This window comes from Nicrophorus vespilloides, unplaced genomic scaffold (assembly GCF_001412225.1).
Source record: "Nicrophorus vespilloides isolate i.1.1-1 unplaced genomic scaffold, Nicve_v1.0, whole genome shotgun sequence".
Taxonomy (NCBI): Eukaryota; Metazoa; Arthropoda; class Insecta; order Coleoptera; family Silphidae; genus Nicrophorus; species Nicrophorus vespilloides.
The window spans coordinates 28,837-53,409 of record NW_017096365.1 but is presented as its reverse complement, the minus strand read 5'-3'; the positions used below and the strand labels follow the sequence as shown (position 1 = coordinate 53,409).

Below are 24,573 nucleotides of genomic sequence, written 5' to 3'. Positions count from 1 at the left end.
GGGTGAGAGAATGAGTTTAGAGGAGTGCGCGTGGAAATTGCCATCGGCATTATGTTTGAGAGTTTGATGCGGCAATAAAACGATGCGATTATGTCGACTTTTGACGATGATTTGGAATGTGTGCGGACTGCGATAATTGTGCGGCCCCATTAAAAGTTGCGGTAATAGTCGTAAAACATTTATTTTATGGAAATACGGGGGCGGTTTCGCTCGAATTTCGAATGCAAATTTCGTTAAAGCGACGGTTCGGGGTTACGACCCAAAAAGCCATTTCCTTCCACTTACAAGAATCCCGTATCCAAAACCTCCCTCTCTCTCACTCTCTCACACCGTCTTCTTTCTTCACCTTCACAAGATTTTCCTTCCATCTGAGAGACAGTTCAATGTTTATTAATTGCGATTTTGTTGTTTCAGTCCGAGCAATACGGCCCTGAGCACGCTGGAGCAGGTGAAGGAGTACCTGCTGACTCCTGGGACGTGCAAATGTGGACTCGAATGCCCGTTAAAATACGACAGCGTTTTCAACTTCGACCCTAAGGTAAGCACGACATCTAAATATGTGTATTTATAGATTTGCTAGTAATTCATTGTGTGTATATATATGTGCACATTTAGTGCAGCAGAGAACTGTAGTATTTTATGGTATACTGGTGGAGCAGGCAGTATGTATAATCGAGTCTCCCCCCCTAAAACTTGAAACTGCATTAGAGTCTTCGCAAATTGGATTCGCGCCGTTACTGTTGCTCGGCGCCAAATGATAATTGATTTTCCTCAGCCATCCCCCTTCCACTCAACACAGAAACGACGGGTCTGTGGTGTGAGGGAGGAAAGCTTCCCTCCACTACCCTACGAGCCCTTCCTTCTCTTGTGCTTTAGCGCAGTTTGCAAATTGGAGGCTTTGTAAATTGTTCTACGACAAATATGCCTTCATTCCTCCGCACTTAATTATCTCTCGTCACAGATTAGTCTTAATAGAAACCATCCCCCTTGTTAAATAACTGCGGATTGTTCGTGCAGCCTTCCCGAAATAAGCAGCAGCACTAATACCTTTTATCTTGTAAAGTTATTTCTTTTTAAACTTCCAAAGTAATTTCTTTCTCAACAAATAATAGTTGAGTTATTTACTACCAATTCCTTTTATTGTTTTATAAAATGCGAACATATTATTTTTCAAACAGTAAGTTAAATAATATGAATACTTAATACGGAACTTGTCTAAATACTTGAAAAGTATAGGATTGTAAACTATTCCCCTCAGAATGCTCCGCACTTAATTATTTCTCGTCACAGATTAGACTTTAATGGAAATACTTCTCATCCCCCTTTACACTGAACATAACATCGGATTGCAGACGAAGCAGCAGGATAAAGACGGCGAGGAGCCGCAGTTGCAGCCACTAATACCCTTATCTTCATAGTCGGCGTCGAGGGTGTGCATCCCCCGTAAACCGAGCTTTCCTTTTAAACTTCTGCACTCAATAAATAATGCATCAATTATTTCAATTTTCCGACTGCGCGATCCCCTTTATCGTGCCCCGCTTTTCGTTTTACGCAATTGCAGATAATTCCCGACGTCTGGGTTTTTGGGGGTTGCGCTTGGGGTTTTCTCCTTGAGGAGATGCCATCAGCTCGTGTCCTCCGAGTAAACATCAGGGAGTGGAATGAAGTCCTCCCCCGCCCGTGTGCTGCACGTATAGACAGACGACGAACATCAAACAATCCACCCCCGCAATCTTTATGCAACAGAATTTACTTTTATCGCTTCGCATAAAGGCGAAATCGATTCCAGACCCTTCGCCGCGAGAAGAGGAGATGAGTAAGAAAAAGAGAGAATCAGGAGATGAAAGGAAAAACATATAATAATGGGGTAGATGCTGTTTCTTCTTCGGCAAAGATTGAATAACAACGTTCCACATTCATCATTATTGCCGTATCTCGTGCACGATTAATCACCAAGGGCGCGAGGTGCGCTGAATTTTAATTATTCCCGGGCAGGAAGCGCGCTTTCTAATTAACCCGACGCTCAAATTCGTATCCGTGGAACGTTTAATTACGATAATTATAATCACCTTCTCTTTCTCTCCCCTTCTGTCTGTCTCACAATTGGAGGCGCAGCGCGTCTGAAGATTAAAGACCCAAATGTGATGGCCATAATAATAACAATAATGGTAATAACAAAGAGGCCGACCTTAAGCCATTGTCTCGCTACTTTCGCTCGGCATATACTTACACTACTATATTTGGTGACTTCGAAAGACAACATTCAACGACCTCCTTCAATATCATCATCATCCGTACGATTTCAGTTCGAAGGTCTACTTAATCATATTTAATTAAAGACCGCTTTGATTTACATTCGTTTCTTGATTTATATTCAATCCCAGACAATTTAGTGACTGTAAAGATCCTAAATTACAATTATCAAATGTAAACATGCTAATTTATTACAACATCAATTTAATAACAGATAATTTTCTTGATTTATGAATAATTTTAAAGACATTAAAGATCATAAATTAGAATTATCAATTCTTACCCTTTATTGTAAACACCTACAATTAGATCCTTTTTGAATATCATCTATAAATTCTAAACAGAAATATAAAAATAAGTAAACATTAATGATAGATAATAATGGTGTCATGAAGATTAGACCTCGAGTCTTTTAAATGAACTTCATTATATCGTTCATTAATTACGTACTCGCTCACGCATAGACTTTTCCGGCTATTTCCGCGCTTTTCAAACACAAATCTTTTGTTTCAATGAAATTCCAAACCCCTCTCTAAAAGCCCCCGGTTTTTCCCTTTTACAATCTCCATTAAATTCGTCCTCTCTTTGATATTCGCTTGATGTTTGCGTTCCAAATCAATGAAAGCAAAACAAAAAGAATAAAATCCACCAGTTTCGGATTATAGCATTTGCTTTGTTTTACTGGCAATCTTTTATTATCTTTTATTCAATACAAGTAGACTGCAGAAACGTAAAGTGTGGGATATAAATAAAAATAAATAAATAACGATAATTTAGAAATGTGTTTCGTGGTGAAACAATGTCGATAATGGGGCGAAATTCGGTGCGTAATAAAATTCCATGTTTACATTGCGGTCGGAAAATTGGGGATTTATTGAAATTTTATTCAAATAACGGCGGTGGAAAGGAGAGAGAGAGAGAGAGGATAGAACGACGAGGGAGAAAATAAATAAATAAATAAATAAATGAAAAGCGGGACGGTATTGAACCCTCGGGCTTGGTTGTTTCTCTCGTCTGCAAAGTCGACACTACTATATTTTTATTTATATTTTCCCTCCGTCTCTCTGAATATTTTAATATATCAGAGGGTGAACGTTTCGCCGAACGTGATTTTATCCGTGCATGGAAGTTGAAAAAGAAATTGTACTACAGTACAAATCGGCGGTGTTAAATTATGAGTTAAGGCTTTGGATTGATTTTTTTTTTCGCTCCCCTAGACTCGGCGAGGCAAGCAGAGATCCCTGAAGTTTCGAAATGATTAAACAAGTTCAGGATGGGGGAATTATGTTTGCAAAAGAGCGGATGAAAATTAACCTTTTCCCCCCCATCTCTCCCTGACATTCTTTCATTTTTATTTTTTTCGTCGAGTTCCTCTCGCAGGAAATTAAATTCAAATGAAGGTTTTTTTGGTATTTCATTATCGATTCGAATTTTTGGAATTTTCACAGCGTCATATCCTCTTTTATATTTCCACTTGGTGATGGTGGTAAATTAAAAGTTATTGTGATGTGTGTTTGCAAATGCTGCTGGTGTGTGAGGGGTTGGATGATGTGATGGAATCGCGGGAGGGTTGGATTTTGCCGCAGCCGCACGCGCGTTTCCCGCATATCAATCAAACAAGGCCGTCCCTTCTGGAACGTCAATAAAACGGGCCAAAAGTTTCCAATTACCGGCGGCGCGATGTTTGCCCACCGCAGAGTTGCCGCCAACTCACTCCAATATCCGTGGTTTTCGCAATTTTTGGGTAACAAAAGTTGAAAGCGGAGCAGAGTTCTCTTTGTATTCGGTTTGTATGATGAGGGAGCTTTGTGCTTTGCGCCACCTGATTCGCTTCTGATAACTCTCGGATCGGGGGGACGGGGGTGTCTGCAACATGCAACCCCGCATGTTCACCTGTTGGCGTTCGCTTACAAATTAGATAGATTTAATTATATAATTATGCGATGTCATCATAACTCTTCCTCTCCCTCTTCTTCGTTTCCTTTTTGTGCTTACACGAGCTTTGCGTGCTTCTTTCGCTCCTAAATATAATGGAGCGGCGGACGCAGTGCAAACACACGGAGAAGACGAACGCCCCTATGGCCTTAATTAATTGTGACTGTTTTATGGTGCACGAAGGAATTATGAATATAATAAATTGCCATTAGCCTGAGTAATGAACGGATTTCCACATTCGTCACATTGCATACCAATCCATTAACGCGAGCCGACCGACCGTCAGACCACAAAAGACCGTTTCGTGGAAAACCAGATATTTTAACACCGCTTCGATATTATGAACTCGCCTCTAACGGCGCAGCATTCCCGGGCTGTTATGTTAAATCGCCGATGGACGACAGAATGCGTTATGTGTTACTTTCACGAAGTAGTTAAATCACTTTGATGCGGGATTTCTAGTACTATCGAGCGAAGAAATCTCGGAATTATAAACGCGCTTTTCTTAACGGGAATGATTTAATCATCGCTTAATTCCCGCACTTTGCGCATTTGGCAGATGGTTTGTCTTCAGATGCCATAATCAAACGACTTACAAACACCATCACTCAAGATTTAATGTCTTCAAATGAATGCAATTAATTTGCAATTACACAAAATCTCAAATACTAATAATATAATCAATAAAAAGTTCGTAGTTATGTAATTAATTTATGAATTTAGTTTACTAATATGTAAAGTTAATGTAAACATTTTCGTATTGTAATATTGAATAATCGTTTTATATTCATGGGATTTTTATTTCGAATTAGAGTTCGTCCGAAGAATACCAACTGATGAGTTATGATAAATGGGGGCCGAAAAGTCTTTGTTCTGCGAAGAATCTTTAGTATTCAAAAGAGCGAAGTAGGGATTCCCGTTATGGCTTATGCACGACATCGAAGCTCCGCTCTTTAGTGGCTCGATTTCAATCAGACTAGTGTGTATATTTACGCTTCTTCTTCATCATTTTTGTTTTTTTTTTGCTCTTTGTCTCGCGTTTGGAAATTATTAATGGCGTTTACATTAGAAGCGGTGGCGGCGGCAAAGTAGGAGGTGGCGGAGGAGGATGAGGTCTGATTTATTAGCCGGGGAATATTTCATGTGCGCTGCTCTATCTCTCATGTATTATTAATTCCCCGTGTTTATTCTCCGATGAGTTTCTTCGTTTTTCCTTTCTTCCCTCGCCAGTCTGGCGAATCCACCCACCAAGGCAATCGCTTACATCGGGAAAATGCTCGAAAAACAACAATGGGGAAAAAGTTTTGGTAGCAACCGACGGTAGTTGCTACTGGAATTCCAATTTCCATGGAGGCAGGCACCCACATTCTGGCCGTTATTAACGCCCACCTACCTAACGCTGCTGCTGCTGCTACTACCTCTTTGGGATTGCGTCTGATGTGGTCGGAGGAGTCCGGACTATGGAAAACAATGATTGATTAATCATCGCCTCAGACAATGTCCTCGTTACGACCGAGGCAAAATCAAGCAAAACGCTAATCACGAATGCTGGGATATTGCATTCTTCGCGTCTGTTGCTATGGTGATAGCCCTTGAATGACATTGTCTGCCGTCGTGCCAATAAATTCAAAAGCGATTTGCACCTTAATAAAACCGTCTGATTCATGCGCATATTACAGAGTAAATCCTTTAGTAAATACGGATTAATATCTGCTATTAGTGGATAGTAAATAACCAGTTGCAACGGATTGATTTTTGACGTGGGTGATATGTAAATTAATTAATCCGATCTTCCTTCTATTTGCGACCAGTTATATTATTTTATTAGCGTGTAATCTGCTTCAGATAGTGGCAATGATTGGTTTACGCTAATTAATTTCGATGGTTGTTCCGAACACGAAAATCTTGATTGCGTCCACAAATAAGGAACAAAAAAAAAATGTACTCGAACTGTGAGATTGTCGAGTAGAGAGGAGATCAAAAACGGTTCTCGTAATCGCAAATTAGCGTTTCATTCGTCCGTCCGAATGTTTGGCCAGGGTATTTACATTGTTTTATCCGCCATAAACATGTGTCTCGTTCTCGGGATCGGGTCGAGCCATCTCCATCTGTACATCTCTCTCCTCCTTCAGCGGTAGTAGAGTGGTATAGTAGTAGTCATCCGGCATGGCCATTACCTATTTTACACTTAAAATACGCAATTAAGATCTAATCGCGACGGCAATTTATGGCCGCGCCGATGAAATTCATGCATTCATAAAATGTAAATCATCCCATATCCCTTTGAACGCGCTGCAACGCGGGGATACTCCAAACAAGTACAGAAAGACTTTATTTTATAACTTCAACAGTTCATCTTTTTTTTTTGCGATTCTTTCTCTTTCTTTCTCTCTCTATATATATAAAGCGTTTACTTATTGTATATAGTTCTTCGCGTTTCCTGCTTCGGCCGCGCAGCAGGTCGTATCAAGATCCTAGTTGGAATGGAAGTCGTCCGTTGCGAGGCTCTCACCATAAATTCCGAAAACTTTCCCACTTTGACGATTAATTGATACGAATAGTATGAATGGACGAAGAAGTCGGAAAGAACAGGAAAAAAAAATAGAAGAGAAGTTGAAGTAACTGGATAAAGAGATATTGGAGAGAGAGCAAGAGGAAGGGAAAGATGGAAAGGAAGTCGATGCACACAAATTGTTACTAATTGACAGTGCTTAGTGAATCTGTTTCAATTTCACTTTTGACACAGACCAGTAAAGTGGTGAAAGCCATCATTACTCACTGTCAACTCTTAATCTGTTTACTCAACCTACCATTATTGTTAAATTACGAGACTCAACTTCAATTTTATTTAATGCAACATTTTCTACCTACAACTTAATACCAAACATACTTTCTAAATTATCACAATTATAATCTATATTTACTTATTAAAATTGATAAAAATGAAATTAAATCATATAATTGATATTAATACAAAGATTATCTAAATCACTAAATATAAGATTTTTTGTATACAATGTTTCATTTTACTATTCGATTTTATAAGTCATTTCTCTTATGTAAATTTGAGTTCGATGTGTAAATAATGAGTGTTATTTTAAAGTATCCAAAGACCATAAAACAGTTTATCTTTGGGTGGTAGCTATTACTTCAGGAAAGTCTTCCGAAGCGTTGAACAAGGAAAAGTAACGAAACTATAAAATGAAATGCCTCCGTGCACAAGTGCGTTCACTGTTTTCGAGATAGTAGTAAATCTTCAGTAGGAATGATATTTCAAATAAAGCGTTTAATATATTTTCGTTTTATTGAAGCAAAGTGCTGACAACTCGAATTATTTTTAAGCTTCTTTGTATGTGTGGATGCTTGGCTGTTGTGGGTAGTAGTAGCTGTAGGTATTGAATTGAAGAACAAGGTTTGCTCACCTTGGTTACTACCTATTTGACATTGTGTGAGGTCGTCATGAAAACAAACCATTGACTAATACAAAATATTATAAAGCTTCGACCAGACTCAATAATGGGCGAATCAACAGTGAATCATCATCATCACTGATTAAGAGAGTCCTTCTGTTTAGTTGTGACGAATCTGTTGTTTTTGTTTGTGCGCTTCGGGTGTCGCAGGATTCCACGAAGGATTCAGCATAAATAATCGTCCGGAGTCTGGCACCGTTTTGTCATTGTCTCAAGGAAGATGAGGCGTGGGCGTTGCACCGGAGCAAAACAACAACAACAAAATATATATATGTGAAGCGACCTCTGTTTTTTCCCTTCCTGCTTTTGGCGTTATTAATGTATCTGTCCTGTCATCCGACTCGACTCTACTTTGTTTTTTTTTTTCACCCGGGGTGCTGAATTCTTGCGGCTTTCTGGTTTCCTTTGTTGCGTCCGGCTCTCCCGTAGCAATCAGAGGGGGGAAACCCCTCAAGGCTAGGTCGTATTTAACCACTTGAAACGAAACGAGTGGCGGTTGTGTCCTGGTTGTCCTTAATCCTTTGGCGCACTTGACTTTCGGGGGACCTCACTTCTCTCTCGTCATTCTTTAATTTCTCTGTTTTTCGACATCGAAAAAAACAGGATTCTATTTATGGAGAATCAATTTCACGAGGAGATAAATTTAGATGATATCTGCTCTCACAATTGTGAGCCAGAATGTATATACACACACGTATAGACGTACATACAAACATACAAGGTTGGAGAGGATCGACCTCTTGGTGGCCTTCGGAGGTGCCTTACGCACACCCAGCATTCTTCGCTTACATAAACATAAATCCTTCCATAGCGCTTCGTTATTAATTTATACCTTGATTCGATATACTGGCATGAAGAGCACTCGTTGCACATCCACCTTTTGCCACGGGATCAGATATTTTATTAGAGTATATACTGTAGACACACACGCTGATCATTTTACGATTCCGTTTATGACTTTGCGCTAACTCAGTGTAAAATTAATTTATGGATCAGTAAATTTTGCACCGCTTGCATTTTAATTAATATATATAATATTAGTATCATCAACCTATCTGTTCTTCATTTGTTTTTGGTTTCATCAACATCAATTTTTACTCCTTTTTTTGTTTGTTTGTTGTTACTTTTCTTGACATTCTCCCCTGGAAACTGGACGACGTGTTAAGTTACATTGTTCTTGCTTAGCGCGTCGTCGTCTCCACGTGGAAGGAATGCGGTTTTCTTCTCTCATCCTCGAGTCCGGACGGTAAAAGTATGCACACGGAATCAGGTTTTTAATCAAAGTGCCCAACCGATAAATTTATCATCGAACCACACTACTTCCTCGTCCACAAACCACCACCTGGAACAATCGAAAAAAAAATAATGTTAACACACCTAAGATTCTTCATCTCATTCTTCATTTATCAATAAATATCAAAAGCAATCTTTTATTATTTTGTAATTGCCAGTGAATCATTTAATAAGTTTATTTGATATGTTTGTGAACTATAAAAGTATAAAAATATGGTATGAAAACAAAGTAATAAAAAAAGTTGTGTGTTATGAAGCGAAGCTGTTCAATTAGTGCGATGCGGCGTGTAGCATGTAGCCGAAGTGCAAAAATTATATTGTAACAAAAACGCTATGGTTGAGGAAAATTGGATTGCGAAGTTGTTGGAAACATTTTGTTGCGAGATGATTCGTCTGGTCGTTGATTAAAATGGTGGTGCAAAAAAAGAGGATACAAAATATAAATTTTGCAAAAATAAAAGGATTTTTTTTTTTGAAACAAACGACACACACGTAGGAAACCAAAAAAAAGAAGACTGTAGTAGTAGTAGTAATGCAGGGGTTGGGGGAAAGTTGGTGGTAGTTGCAAAATGAAGCTGTTCAATTTGTGCGATGCAGCGTGCCGAGCGGAGTTTGCAATTAATTCTCGAAACTCGATAACATGATAGGCATTGAATATAGCAGGCGAACTAATTACGATGGCATGCATTTATTATTACACACACACTCACATATGTTTATGTATGTATATATGTATGCACATTAATACAGAAGCGTTTGGGTTGCGCGCAGACAACAGGGCGAAAGAGTGTGAGTGAATGAGAGAGAGAGGTGTGAAACTCGGGCTGTTACCTGAACTCGTATGTCATATGCAAATGTCACTAATTACACACATGGTACAGGTAGTGCACATGCATACACACAGGGCTACAATTTATTAACATTTTCATCGGTCGGGCGTTTTCATTATTAACGCGCTCTATTCGTTTATTTAAAGCCCGAGCATCGATTACTTTCGTTCATAATTCCCCTCTTGAAAATAATAAAAAAAAAATATGATAAATTTGATCTTCCCGTAATTACATAGACTGTTTTTTTACGCGCTCCCTTTCATCATAATCCTGGTCTTCTCCAATATTTTTTCTTCTTCTCTTCTTTCATCCGAGTTTGTTGTTCGCGAGAGTCCTCCATTTAGAGGATCGCACGGAATTAAATTTCGGTAGCAGGAAGATAAATTCCGGAGCGCGGAGCGTTAATCCCGCAAGGATAACGGGATGGGCCCCGCCTATAATGCCCGCAAATAAAAATGTTATTTTCCTTCCATCCGATGCGCTCTATATAGATATATAGACTGATCTATCTATCTCATTCCCTTTCACGCATCCTCGCATCTTCCCTCTTCCTTTTTATTCCCCCAGAAAGATTGATGAAGCTCGCAAACGGAAATGGGTTAACCGGGGTGGAGGAAATGATATCTGCGCGAATGGAGGGAAAATTGATTTCGATTCTCAGCCGACGTCGTCGACGCCTCTGAAAACGCGCGGCCAATTCGACTATATTATTATTATTTCTGCTTCTTTTTAATAAAAAAAAAAAACATCTCGTATACTTTAGTTCCACTTCTGTATCAAAAACGTAACGTTCCGCTACCTCTCTTCTCTTCAATGGCAAAACCTCCGTGGGGATTCGGAGACTGCTCATAAATAAAATTGCATTTTTATGAACACACACACACATACAAAAGAGGTATACATCTCTGGCAAACAGGGCATGATGGAACGAGGCGAAAATAAAATCGTAAAGCCATTTCCAGTTTATATATATATACACACATGTACATGGACATACATATTCGATTTGCAAACAAAAGCGAGAGAACCTGACGCGCTCTAAATCATCGCCGGCCAAGCAATTCGGAACAAACTCTGAAAGCCATGAAAAATGTATCAGCGAAACGCCCTTTAAACGGGATCAACTTGATAAGAATTTCATGAACTTCGCGCGAATTTCGAACCTATTATATCTAATACCTTTATGTTTGTAGAACATATTCAGAAAGAGGAAGTCATCAAAAATCAATTTGTATATTTTATTCACAATTTGTTATACTTTATTAATCTATACAAGCTTTATAAGATTACATTACATATAATGGAATCAGGAAGTCATCTTATATCAATTTGTAGATTCTATTCAACAAGATAGAAGAATTCATCAATTTCTTATACTTTTATTTCGTAACTATTATCAACCTACATCTACTAAAGAATGATTCAATTAACTCTCATAACATCTCATAAATATTCCATTTAGATATTCTATACAAATCTCTTTACTTTACATAAAAAGATTGAAATCAAAATTGTAAATTTTAATAATATAAATTGAAATAATATATTTATGTAATGGCTTATAAATGACTCGGCGATTACTAAAACTTAAGACTTCTAAAACATAATTAATTATTAATATCGCAATAATACAGAGAAAGTTGTTTAAAGTACAGATTTCACAAATTTTGAGTAAAAACTGTTTAATTTAATTGATCGTAAATGAAGCAGGTTATCATTAAGTTACATATATTAACCGAACACGTTAAATGGAATGTTATGAATGTGACACTTATTTTTTGAATGACTTTATTACGACGTTACTATAAACGGTTTGAGGTCAAAGGATCAAAAGCGTATCGTTTAGTGGTGGTTGTAATAGTAGTAGTAGTTGTGTAGCAGCCAGCTCTAGATTGCAGGACGCATATCGTTGGACTACTTTGGGACGACTAGTTAGTGCGTTCAGCCAGGTTATAGGACACATAATATTATTATATTAACATAATTGCTCTGGCGTCGAAGAGTTATGTTAATGTTGTTTCGATAGCGAGAAGCAAATTATAGTTTGCTGCGTGTGTGTGTGTCAATTTGAATGCTGCTGCTGCAGATGACTGGAGCAATTATGATAGCCTTATCTGCATTTTATATTTCGCCTGAAATCAGCACTTAATATGCAATTCGATTTAATGTAAATCGATTCCGACTGCGGAGCACGCTCAGTTTCCCATCCACGGTTTTTCCTTTTCTCTTCGTATCTCTTTACTCTTGTTGCTTTTTTTTTTCGTCTCTCTGTGGATGGTATAAACGAGGGGCGATTTATAATAAAGTTGATTTAATGGAGAATCGGGCGTGTCCCACCGACGAACCGTTGTGAGGAAGAGAGAACCTCCGTCCTTTAATCCATTTATTGATAGATGGATTGCGCACTTGATATCATCTCCGCTCTCGGTATTATCCATTCCGAGAATACCTCGAGGAGCGAATTGGTAACCTATCCTAGTATTGGTCTCTATTTTTAGACGTATTCGATTTTCGTAATTGCGGCACGATTGTGATCTAATCCAGTTTCGTGGCTTACGATGACTCAAAATAACGTGTGTCATCTTTATAGTTGCGCATTATTTATTTTATTATTTCTTGTTGTAATAGGCAAATCTGCATTCGAGTCTGTTTAATTAATGTTTCAACTAATAGCAATAACAACACGCACTGAATGACTAACGCGACATGAGTAATGATGCAACATTTTGGGATTTAAAAAAGTTTTAATAAAATACATTTAAGTTGTTTCTTTTTCTTTCTTTTTCAATATTCGATCGACGCGAGATGCGGAATGTTTTCGTTATGAAAATAGAACCCGTCTATTAATACACATTACTTCGACGTTGTTTTCAATAACACGCTCGAAAGTTTTACATGGAAACTCTATTAAAGTTGTATCTGCGTCGCAATCGTAGAAGGAATAAAGAAAGAAAGAAAAATAAAGTGGAAACAATCGATGGGAGAAGAGAAATTATGTAAATGATACGGACGTAAATGATAAATCATTAATGGTAATTGAATTATGGAATTCGTTATTTGATTTGAGCGCGTATTAGCATAGCTTAGCACTAATAAATTACACAGTCTACGAAGACATTTCACAGTTATGATTAAGTGCGGAGAAGTCGTTCTCTTTCGATGGGAATAATTGCGTCAATAGTTTTAGATTGTGAAGGTAATTGACTAAAAATTGCGGCCGGAAATATGCGGCTTTGATCAATGCGATAGTTGGTAGGTTGTGGAGGGTGGCTATTACGTGACAACACCCTCTTGCCACATGGTGCCAATGCAGCGGACGACACGTAAGCCGGGAAACTTTATACCAAACACCTTAGTCACCCGACGACCAACCCCCTTGTTATTTATGTTTTGCCTCTACTTTTTTTCCCTTCGTCTGCTCGCATTATTCAATTTACCTTACATTCTAGATTCTTAAGCGCTGATGTATTCTATTTTTTACATCATTTCCGTCCGTCTCCTTCTTTTTTTCTTCTTTTATATTCGTCGATAAATTGCCTTAGTCACAGACTATCCCAGATTCGTTTTAGGTACTACTACGCCTTTGCCTTCAACTTAGTCATAGCTCAATCAAAATTCAGACTGTATTTGTATTTACTTAAAATCGCTGTAATGTTACTCAATTATAACTTTTATAGAATTCGTTTACAAATTTTTATGTTAATTTGTTGATGTTGTCCCATTAAATGTTTTAAGATCTAGTTTACTGTAAATCTCATATAAACAAGTTTGGTATTGGTTGAACCTTGGGAGTTTCCAATTTAGAAAATGGGTCGTATGGGTCACGGTCGACGAGAGTGTTTCCATTTTGCGTCCGTTTCGCAAAACATCTTAACCATAACATCCTTTTGCTCCTCGTAACATCAACGAGATCTCTTCCGTTCGTTGGGAATCAATTTGTTAGTAAGAATCAGTAGTGAAAAGAAAATAAAAAGAAGTTGAAGAAGGCCATCCCATACGTTGCGGTGGGTTTCATGAATTACGGTTTTGATTGCGTAATTAAAGATAATGAGTCTGAAGTGTGTGGATGCACTCCATCCATAATGGATCGGAATTCGCGTGTACACCACTGGTCGGTATTTGAACGAGATGGATAATGAAGCGGCGATAAATAGAAAAAGACGAGATGATGGGAAAACGCAGCAAATTGGCGTTACGTTTTGAATGATTTAATAACGCAATATATCTTTTTCGCCTTGAGCTCTCCTTCTCCTCCACAGCTCCACATCTCTCTCTCTCTCTTTCTCTCATCCTCGCAATCTCATTCTTGCTCTCTCCTGATCATCATCATCATACATAGAGCGAGTATGAACTCTGTTCATTGCCTGCATATGCTCGTATGATGCGATTTTTTTTTGTGTTGCCGCTGCAACGATTCGCACGTACATCAATGTCAAATATATAACTTGTCAATGTCACGAATTTATCCTGTTATGTCTGATCTGCAATTAACATTGCCGGAATGTATGGAAAGCGCGCGCGTTTTCCCCCGGATTTTCCGAATCCGCTGAAATGATTTTTTGCTCTTCCATTTCGGATGGTTAATGTGTAAACGTAGCACTTCATCGGAATTGATGAAGAAATTTTGCACGTAGAGCAGCAATTGCATACGGAATGGCGTGTTTAAATTTGAAACGCCGCGCGCGGTCACCTCTCGTTGAGCTCGACCAATTTATGCGCCAATAAAACGTCCATAAATACGATTCCATTTCAAACATCCATAAAATATGAAAGTTTATTAAGGCCAGTAATTGAAATACACGCGGCGCAGTTTTGCGCCGTTTATTGCCTTCCCTCCTCTACGGTCACGATCATCGCGGAGGATGATTTGATGATCATGCTGCTGGTAGTTTGACGATCATCATGATCGGAACAACCCTCTTGCGGTTCGTTGAGCGCGAATTCCATGCCAATTCGAAATAATGAAACGCCAGTTTAAACCCTTTTAATATTATTATGCGAGAGTATGGGGCGAAACGCTGAAAACATCCCTGAGCCTCGGAATTGGAAACAATTGGGGCGTAATAAAATGTATATACGAATATATATATTCCGCTTTGTTCCTATACATTTTTTTTTCGCTCATTGTACGCAATATTTCAAATAATTAATACGTCCTGGATTATACACATTTCTCTACAATTCACCCTCATATTTTTTTTTGTTTGCTTTGGTTTAGGCTATTCAATTTAATCAACGTTATTTTTTTTACGGATTATCGTATCAAAAATAACAAAAATCATATTTGATCTGCTTGAATTAAAAAAAACATTACAGTATTGAATAACAGAGATCACAATGATGGTGAAAATCGCTGAAAATAACGTAATAATAGCGAGTAACGGTCGTAACTAACAGTATGGTTAATTACGAACTCATTAAAATAAACGACTGAAGTTTACGAAAAATAGTAACTGCGTGGTTTTTAATTGTATTCGCTAAAAAAAGCGTACCAACGTGGGGCAACTCATTAAAAGTATCGGTGTTTTGTCTTGAACATTACTCACTGTTGTTTTTTACAGTTATGCTATTACGTAATTAATATATTAAATTAAATAAGTATCTAATGAAGAGTGATGTTTAAAGTCACATAACGTCCTTCGAATCAAAATAATAGATTATGATTAATAAATAGAATAATTATAAATTGAGAACAGGTTGGTAGGAAACGTTTAAGATTTGATTAACACCTGCATTGTACGGTGTTATGTAAGTGGAAATTGCTAACCGCAATAATAAATGTTCAAATGGATAATGTATATGTAAGGTTCGATTTTTCCGATCAACAATGCATCATCATACCATTGCACACCCTTGACACCGTTACGTTTCTTATCGTCGCTTCCTTCATGCATAGTCAAGTGAAAGAACGGCAGCAGGTCATTCCGAAACAGTTGTTCTTCATTTATAATTCTCCTTTTTTTTTGTTCACGTAATTTATATAATCTCACCATCAACATTAGATTAGATTATCATCGTCGGAGAAAAGGAGGCCCTCTGTCCGTTGCATATGCATGGGGAACTGAATAATAATAATAGCAGCAATGGTAATACTAATAATATCGTAATTAAATATTTATAATGACCGGTTCTCTCCTCTCGTTTATGTAATATAAATAAATTTATTACTTCCGTCGGCCTTCCAAACGCACACATTTTCATACATACACACATCAATCCTTCTGTTCATTTCTTTTTTGAAATTTCTTCTTTGTACGCACACGAAAATCCTTTTAATAAATATGAAAATTGAAATTCGGATCGGTTTGAAAAAAAAAACAAAATGAGGACTAAACAACGGCGGAGAGAATTATCAGAAAAAAATAAATAAAAATTAAATAACGAGAGTTGTGAAATTATGGCAGCCGATTAATGGCGAGAGTCGTTGTAATTAATTTCGCGTAAATTAAATTCGGTCCGTTTCATTTTCGAAATGTAATTAATTCATAAATTTAATTCGTTTTGCGAATGGCCCGACGCTCGATGCATACGTCTGCCGTTATTTTATTCGGATTTAATTTCATTAACAATCGTTCACCGTTTCATTATTGTATTATTATAATAATATCGTGATGCAGTTTGGCGCGAGCAAATTGAAATCGAATATTATATAAACATTCCAATCACGCTGTGAATTCTGATAGCAATATTACTTGTAGTTAGTTAATTTTTTGGATTTTCTTATTGTTATTTTATATGAAGACTAATTTTATTAATAATAGTCATAAATAAAGTTTCAGTAATTCGATATTAACTTCTAATTTAATATTTTTTTTTGTAATTATTATATTATATTAAATATGTATAAAGTTGTTTAAATGCACGTGCTACGCTTTAATAAATATGATATTAAAAATTATATAATATCTTATTAACATGCATTTAATGATGTAACATGTGAACTAGATATACTAGTCCTAATTAAAGTTTCTGTTTACACTGTTTCCTAGGATAAAAAGTAAAATGTATATGATAAACATACGTGTTTATTAAAACTGTTATTAAATTAATTATCTTTATTACTGGTAGTAAACATAATGCATTTGTCTGAATAAGTTATGTAATGTTGGATGTTATACATAACAACAAAAAAAAGTATAATCCCACGAGCGGCGATGATTGTATCTTCAGAGCGATGAGAAGGAAGTTTCAAATTTTCCGGAGATTCCCAGCTGTACATCATGTGTTTCTTATTTTTTTTTTCTTCTTCTGTCTACCTCTTGTTCGTCTTTCCTCTAGTTTTCATCTGTTCGCCATATTGATTGTTTTTTTTTCTTGTCTTGTTCCAGATTATTAGTAAACCGTGGACGCTGTCGCCAGACACGAATACAGGGGACCTGACAAAGTTGTGTAATCACAAGAGGAAAATAATCGCGATGGCCTCGCTGGGCTGCAAACCCCCCGATCCGGCGTCGAACAAGCTACCCAAGGGTGAGTACAGTCTGTCTGCACATAAACGAGACGCGTGGGTGTTGTTGTTTGTTTGTTTGTTGTTGTCTTCGTCGTCGTGTTAGTTTCTTCTTGGTTGTTGTTGTTGTTGTGAGTGTATGTTTTTTTTCACCCCATTGTAAATTCGTTTTCCGTGGGGTTGTTTACCCCACCTGTCCCGCGATGGCGCGCGGGACAGCTGTGTTGCAGGCCAAAGTACACCAAGTACGGTGCAAGTACGAGTGCTCGTGCATAATGCGAGACCGTGTGTTTTAGCTGGTCCGTAAACAATGGCAGACGCGTCACGCCTGGGTGGACGACTCCCCCTGCGTGAACCGTAAGAGTCTGTGCGTCACACCGGGTGCTTTGTTTCAAGCACCCGGTGCGTACTTTAATTGTCCTTCCTTCCATCCATCCATCCACCTTATTGCCCCCGGAATACACACGCGTATTTACGTATGCACATATACCGGGTGTTACTCTGCTCTTCAAGCCTTCTTTTGCCCACTCGACGACGCTCTTCTTCCATTTTCGTTCTTCATTCATTCATCTCGTACGCGTACGCAAACTTTGGCGCCTCCGACCTATAGCCAATTTACCTCTACGTTGATGGACCTTGTGTGCTAGAGCCTGTATACAACTCGAGATGTTTTAAGTGGTTCTGGAGGACCTCGCAAGAGTGGACTTCTTTCTCTCCTTCCCTTGATGCAATGATTACCATTTGCTCCATCTCAACCACCACCTAAAACATTTACAATTACATTTCCAAACCTAATTCAAATTGCACCAATTTATTCATCTTAAATTTTGACAATTTCCAAAAGTTTCATTAAGAATGTTAAATTAGAAAAGTAGTTGTTCTTTTTGATTCGTATTGATTTGAGAGCATTGTTTTGTTAATTGAAGGTCCTATTGTTCTTGCAAATTGCGAACAATTCGGTGTTGGGAATAAAGTGGCAGCAAGTTATTAGCGATAATTTATTGCGTTTCGGATTCGGATCGCTAATGGCCATTGTGAAACACACTTTTTACGGGTTTCGAAATTGCCGGTAAGGTCACTTTCGACCGGCTCTCGCCTTCCTTCGAAGCAAAGCGCCGGACAATACCGTTTCGTTCTCTCCTCCTCCTCCTCCCTTTTTCAATCCAATCTGCAGAAACACCGACACCTAGAGAGAGACAAAACTTTTCTCGAAAGAGACCACAGCTTCCGTGACCTGGTTCCATAATTGCCCGTGCAGAATCTCGTTTAATTTGCTCTCCCCGTTCCTTTGTGTCCGAAAGGCAGCGCGTCCTTCGCAGATTCGGCGGAGCAAAAGTATTTGCAGCACTAATTTTTGACATCTTTCCCTTTCTTACTCTTTCTCCACACTTGCGAAGGGGATGGACTTTATTATTGGTGCATTTTAAATGAAAACTCCATTGTATGCAAATTTGCGAGGCCCCGAATGCTTCTTCGCGCGCTATGATTTATTTATAAGTTGTTTTGTGCATGTCGAGGAGTAAGAGGGGTGTCTGCTGCTTCTCTCTCCGAGTTTCGAAGAAAAATTGATTCATTTTTCATGTAAATACACATCAAAAGCGACGGACGTAAATCATTCTGCCGCGACTTAAATGCAATCGAGCGGGATTCGCGAATGCGAGAATTTAACACAGAACTTTGTATGCGAACTAAAGAAAGATACAGAGATTGATGGAGAAAGAGGCAAAAGGAAACATGAAATAAACATTGTAAGAAGAAGTGGATGGAGGAGACCTCGTGATTGCTGCGGGGGAAATCGGGAAATGTTGAAAGAGTAGAAGCAGGGTGGGATACGCAATTACGTTCATTTAAAGTCAATCTTGGAATTATGGATGTTGAAGTTGAATGCAGTTTGTAAAAATAAATTATTCCAGAATTATTTTCCAATTCGTACAAAAGAAGTGGATTTCAAAATGTACAGGATTTGTAAAGGAATGAGATTCTGAGTTATTAGCAAATGCTTGTGATGAAGTTCGAATTATATAATTGAAAAGGAATGAAAGTATTTGTTAAATGTATATACTTTGTAAGTTTTTGTATTATTAGCAAATGCATTTGATGAAGCGTTAATTGAATGATTGTAGTTGATTTGTAATTTACGAAATTAAATCATCTATCAAAATGTACATAATTTGCTCGGCTCTAAGTGCAACTTTGTAAATCAATGAGCTTCTGCGTTATTAGCAAATGCCTATGTTAATCTTCAGTTGATTAAAGACTTGAGCTCTGAGTGTGGTAGATAAGAAGTGGTAGTGGAATGGTGGTATCGGAATCCTCCGATTAAGTTACACGTTCTATAGGTGGTGCGAGTTAAATGTGCCGTGGTAACCGAATGCACATACACGTATATATACAAGAAGCAGCAGCAGAGCTTTGGGGGGAAATTCAAACTGAAACCTGGTCGAAACCGGTTCCAGAGCGTGCACACTCACACACATATACACCGTGTGCTGCACACTCTGCGGCCGCTCTCCACCTTCGTGTCAGTATCGGGTTTGAGGATTTTATTAAATTACATTAAAATTGAAATTAGTTTATCGATTCCCCCTCGGGGGCTGCTGCGTTTGTTCAAAGACTTGCTCCATCCTGAGAACTATGAGGATGCAGCAGCCAACGGTCACCAAGTAAAGGTGGAAGGTTCAGAGGTAGTTGGTGAAGCAGCAATTTTGTAACCCGAGATCAATTTATTGCGGCAATTAGTATCTGCGCCCACGCGGACACATGACATTCAAAAGAGGTGGATTTGTTGAGCAGGAGGAAGGAGGAGTTGCTGCATTTACGCTTTGCTGCTGTTACTGCCGCTGATCCAGCCTTATTTCCGCTTGAAATACGTCCCTGGTTTCGATTATAATTGAACGCGAAAAAAATCCGAGTCGCAATAAATCCTTGCCGTTGATTTATTATATGTGTATGTTTGTGTATGATATGTGTGGGCGGCGGCGGTGGCGGCGGCTGCGGCGTAGCGAATGAAACGAAAGACCAAGAAATAAAGATTAGCACAGTGGAGAAGAGAAGAGAGAAAGAAAGAGAGACGAAGTGAAGTCCAAAGGCAAAAAGCAACGCCTCGCGCAGAGGTCGACACCACCACCTATGTAATGGCAACGCAATAAAGTACATTATACGTATTAATTTAATATCATACCAGGTGATCAAGAACTTTAAAAGCGTTGCTTTGTAATTTACATTTATCCTGAAGGCATTTCCTTGCACATACATACATGTATACATACATTCATCCATCCACCATACAACTCTCAGGCCAGAAACGCAAACAATCTTCTCACACATAAACTGCCACTTACGGAGTGGACTCGGCGCGAGATTTCGCAAATAAAATGAAAACGAGAGGAGGAGGCTCTCTTTCTTATGTTCGTGGCACGCCAAAACACGACGATTTACATTATTTGCACATATAATTCCGCGCGCGATTTATACCATTCGCAGCGCCGGGCACGAAATCCTTTTTTGTGTATATAAATTAATACACGCTTCTATTTATTCCAAACACACAAAGGCCTCCGAGCTTTTTCCAAAGGGTCAAACCCTTCTTGCATTCTCACGTTAATTAAAACCAGTTCTCTATATTATCCACACTAAGTTTCAACCTAACATTATCTATATGCAAAGGTTCCCAATCGTTACCAAGACAGCTCCTTTTTTTTTACTCAATGGAAATTACATCCTTGTATTTTGTAAAATGATTATTGTTATTAACACTATCTAAAATTTTCAAGTAACGTCTACAGGATGTTTGTACAGCTTGTTTCGCAAATTACTTATAATAAGTTACATAGAATTAATGCTTGAATATTGAGCAGATAAGATATGCTATAATAACTAGCATTAACCCCACACAATATAAATAACGCTGCAGCAGCTAACAGAATCTCACGTTAATTTAAACCAGTTATATTAGTATCTTGACTAATTTAGAATCTAAGATTATCCATGCAAACTGTGTAAAGGTTTCCAATCATTACCATATAAATGCAAGATGGCTTTTTGTGGTACAGACAATAAATTCCATTGAAACATGCATTCTGCAAAATGATCACCATTCAGATTTTCTTGTTACAATACATTTATAAATATTCATGAATAAATGTTCACATAAAATAGTTAGTATTAATACACTTACATTTCATCGAAACATTGCAACTAAATTGAAATTATCTAATTATTTTACATTAACTAATGTTGTTTCTTGTTTTCAAAATTGAAGTGACAATTAGAGAGATGGATGATTTACTACAACTGTTTTGCAGGAAGCAATGAAATGTGATTTATCGCTTTAACAGTGGAATAATAAGAAACTGCAGATTCAACTCGTAATTAAAATTTTAAAAGGACTAATACTTTTCACGAGCGTAATTTATGTGATTTACTATTTAATCCTGCTCGAGGAAATGCGGTAATAAATCATTAACATTGGGATGATTTATGTGAGAAGAATGCGGGGCCGTAAATGGTCAATGAAAATCTATTCGGACACTGCGACTTCCATGGAGTTTTATGATATTCGATAATAGTCATAAGTAGGAGGAAATTAAGTCATTAAATATCCATATCTCTTTTATGGTTTGATTTATATAATTAACGGTGATCATGTGGGAAGGATGAAATTAATGGTCACTTTATAAGTTATATTATAATGTAATTTATTAAATTGTTAAAAGTGATGTATGTTTTGTGTATATAAAGTGTATGATCAAATCTTGCGAGGATTAGAAAGTATACATGTATTTAGGCGAAGAACGAAACGACTTTTCTTGAACAAATTATGCCGAAGATTTATGTAGTTTTTGAATAATAAAGAAAAGTAGTGCAGAAGGTCAAATGGTTGTGGTCTCTTTGAAGAAGCCTATTATTTCGTAAACATGAGCGTTCGTGCACAGAGCATTATACTAATTGGCTAAACATATACACATGTTCTTTTTTTTTGTTTATATGTATGTTATGTGTGTGTTCTCTTGCGCTTAATGAATATATTAGTGGCGTGCCGTTTCGGAATGGATCGTTTTGTTTTCCAATGAAACGCCGCTTTTGTTCCGTACGAATGAGATGGGTTGTGTGTGTGTATGTACATTGCAGACATACCTTTGGTAGTATATCCTCATCCACAACAGAGACAGACAACGAACGAGTACGAATACAATTGCGAGGAACAAAACCAACACACGCTCACAGCGGACTTAATTAAAAGTTAGCAACGGATAGAAACATAATTAAATTTCATATATAGCGGCGTACCTGGAGCATACGGACCATAGAATTCCATAGATAAATTAATTTGTATGTAGTAGCTGTAACAATGTTAAAACATTGCAGCAGCAGAAGCAGCAGCAGCAGAAGCAGCAGCAGCAGCAGTCGGGGCTACTGCTATTTAATTACTGCGAGGGATTTTATTAGCAGGCCAAGAACTGGGGCTCCTGCTGCTGCTTCTGGCATTCTTTCCAATTAAATCCCAAAACTGAATTTCACGTTGCATTAATTAATAATCCCTCCCGTCGAGGAAGAACGCTGCTGTACATAACGGAGGACAATAGGTTTAATTATCTAGAAATGTAAATTGGTGTAGATCGTAAGCTTTGCGTTTACAAAAAGTGATAATTCTATTATAATCATTGTTATTTGTATGTGCTTCAACGATGTTTTAGACTTACAAGTCTTTATACTAAATGTATATATTAATTGTAATACACACAAATATAAATGTAAGATTTGTAAGCATCAAGTTTACAGCGAAACATCAAAAGCGGGATCGTTATATCATTATCTGTGAGAAGTGTTCTTGTCTGTATAAAATGCTTCATAGTTGCTCGTTGGAGTAGGAAACAGACGCGTCCTAAATCTGGGGCTTCCAACTGCAGAGGCAAGATGAATTGCGCACCTTTGCCAAGATTATTGCATTGGATAATTACTAGGTCTGCATGCAGTGCTGCTACGTGTACACACATTTCCGTTGCGAATTTATGATTGCGGCCCATTATATTGAGCGCAACGTAAATATAGAAAATTGGGTCAAGAATTGGCATCGTTTATATACAAAATATAATCCATCAAAAAGTTGATGTATATGCCGCAAACGCTGTGGAATCGTGATTATTCGAGCGAATTTGACGGAATGTCTCGATCCTAATCGCATGCAGGTTTCGGCGATGATATATCCTAGTTCCCAAAGACACGCACGGCCAATTCCAAAATGGAACATAATAATCATGTTTTATTTACTGTTTTACCATAATTCTCGCATAAATTTTGTTCTTTGTTCTACTTGAAAATACTCATATTTGTTGCTTTCCCATTTTGTAGATTGCAACAAGAAGAAAAAGAGGAAGCTATGCGTTAGTTATGTATCCGAGATATTGGGGCAACGGGAAAAGCAGCCCTTCAACAAGGAGAACTCGGCAGCGCCTCAATTTGCACAGCAAGTACGTTCATCTTTTGTTAGATTTATTAGAATTGTTTTATTTTATAATACTCTTGTCTTGTAGACGTGGCCTCTTCCTCAACAGCAGCCGCAGCAACAACAGCAGCAGTCGCAGCCTGATTTCCAGCAGAATCCGCAGTTCTTCAGGTACCAGAATCCAGAGAACCGCCTCGGTTCGCCGGTGGTTTTGAACGAGACCGTCGTCGCGCCGAATCAAAACATATCACCGCAGCAGCAGATGCAGCTCCAGCACCATCCGCCTGCCGTTCAAGCAAATCCGCAGATTGTGAACGCTCAATTCGGAATACCGAATCAGCAAAGGGTCTTCGTGAACAATCAACCGAATGAACCGAGCGGACCGGGTCGGCCTGCACGTAGCTTCTATCAGGGCCAGAACGGAACCTTCCAGTACGATCCGTCGAAAAGCGTGCGGCCCTTCACGCCCAGCAATGGAATGCGCCAGGTGATTCCTCCGCAGAAAGCCAACCAGCAGATGTGGAGTAGCAATCATCGCGTGCCATTGCCGTCGCAGAGTCCCCATAATCCGAATGTTTACGAACGTGTGCCGCCTCTGTACCAGCATCAACCTCCTCCCGTCGTTTGGCAGGATGAGATCAGCAGGAAAAGGCTGAAACCTGGCAAGAGTTTGAAGAAGAGGTCGTTCGCTATGGAGACGACGCAGCACGCGCCCTGTCCCAACGTGGACGTGAGACAGATCGAAAACAGCAGGATGATGGTGAACCAATTTCAGAACGAGCCTAGCTCCAGTCCTTCGTTCATGGAGGATCCGAGCGGCTACCTCGCCCAGCAAACTGCCCTTCTCAATAACACTATTAATAGACAAACCGGTAATGCAGCTTTCTCGTCGAGCAAACT

The 24,573-nt window shown here is 38.4% G+C and overlaps 1 protein-coding gene across 1 annotated transcript in view; it reads left to right on the top strand.

Annotated features, from left to right (window-relative positions):
- Window positions 1–414: 414 nt before the first annotated feature.
- LOC108556820 (methyl-CpG-binding domain protein 5-like) overlaps window positions 415–24,573 on the top strand; it is a gene marked incomplete at its 5' end in the record, with an annotated part of 29,964 nt that continues 5,805 nt past the window's right edge. The window contains 4 exons of the mRNA XM_017913094.1: window positions 415–538; window positions 17,110–17,251; window positions 23,580–23,698; window positions 23,762–24,545. Of these exons, the coding sequence (XP_017768583.1) occupies window positions 415–538; window positions 17,110–17,251; window positions 23,580–23,698; window positions 23,762–24,545 (1,169 nt within the window). The remainder of the gene's footprint in view (window positions 539–17,109; window positions 17,252–23,579; window positions 23,699–23,761; window positions 24,546–24,573) is intronic.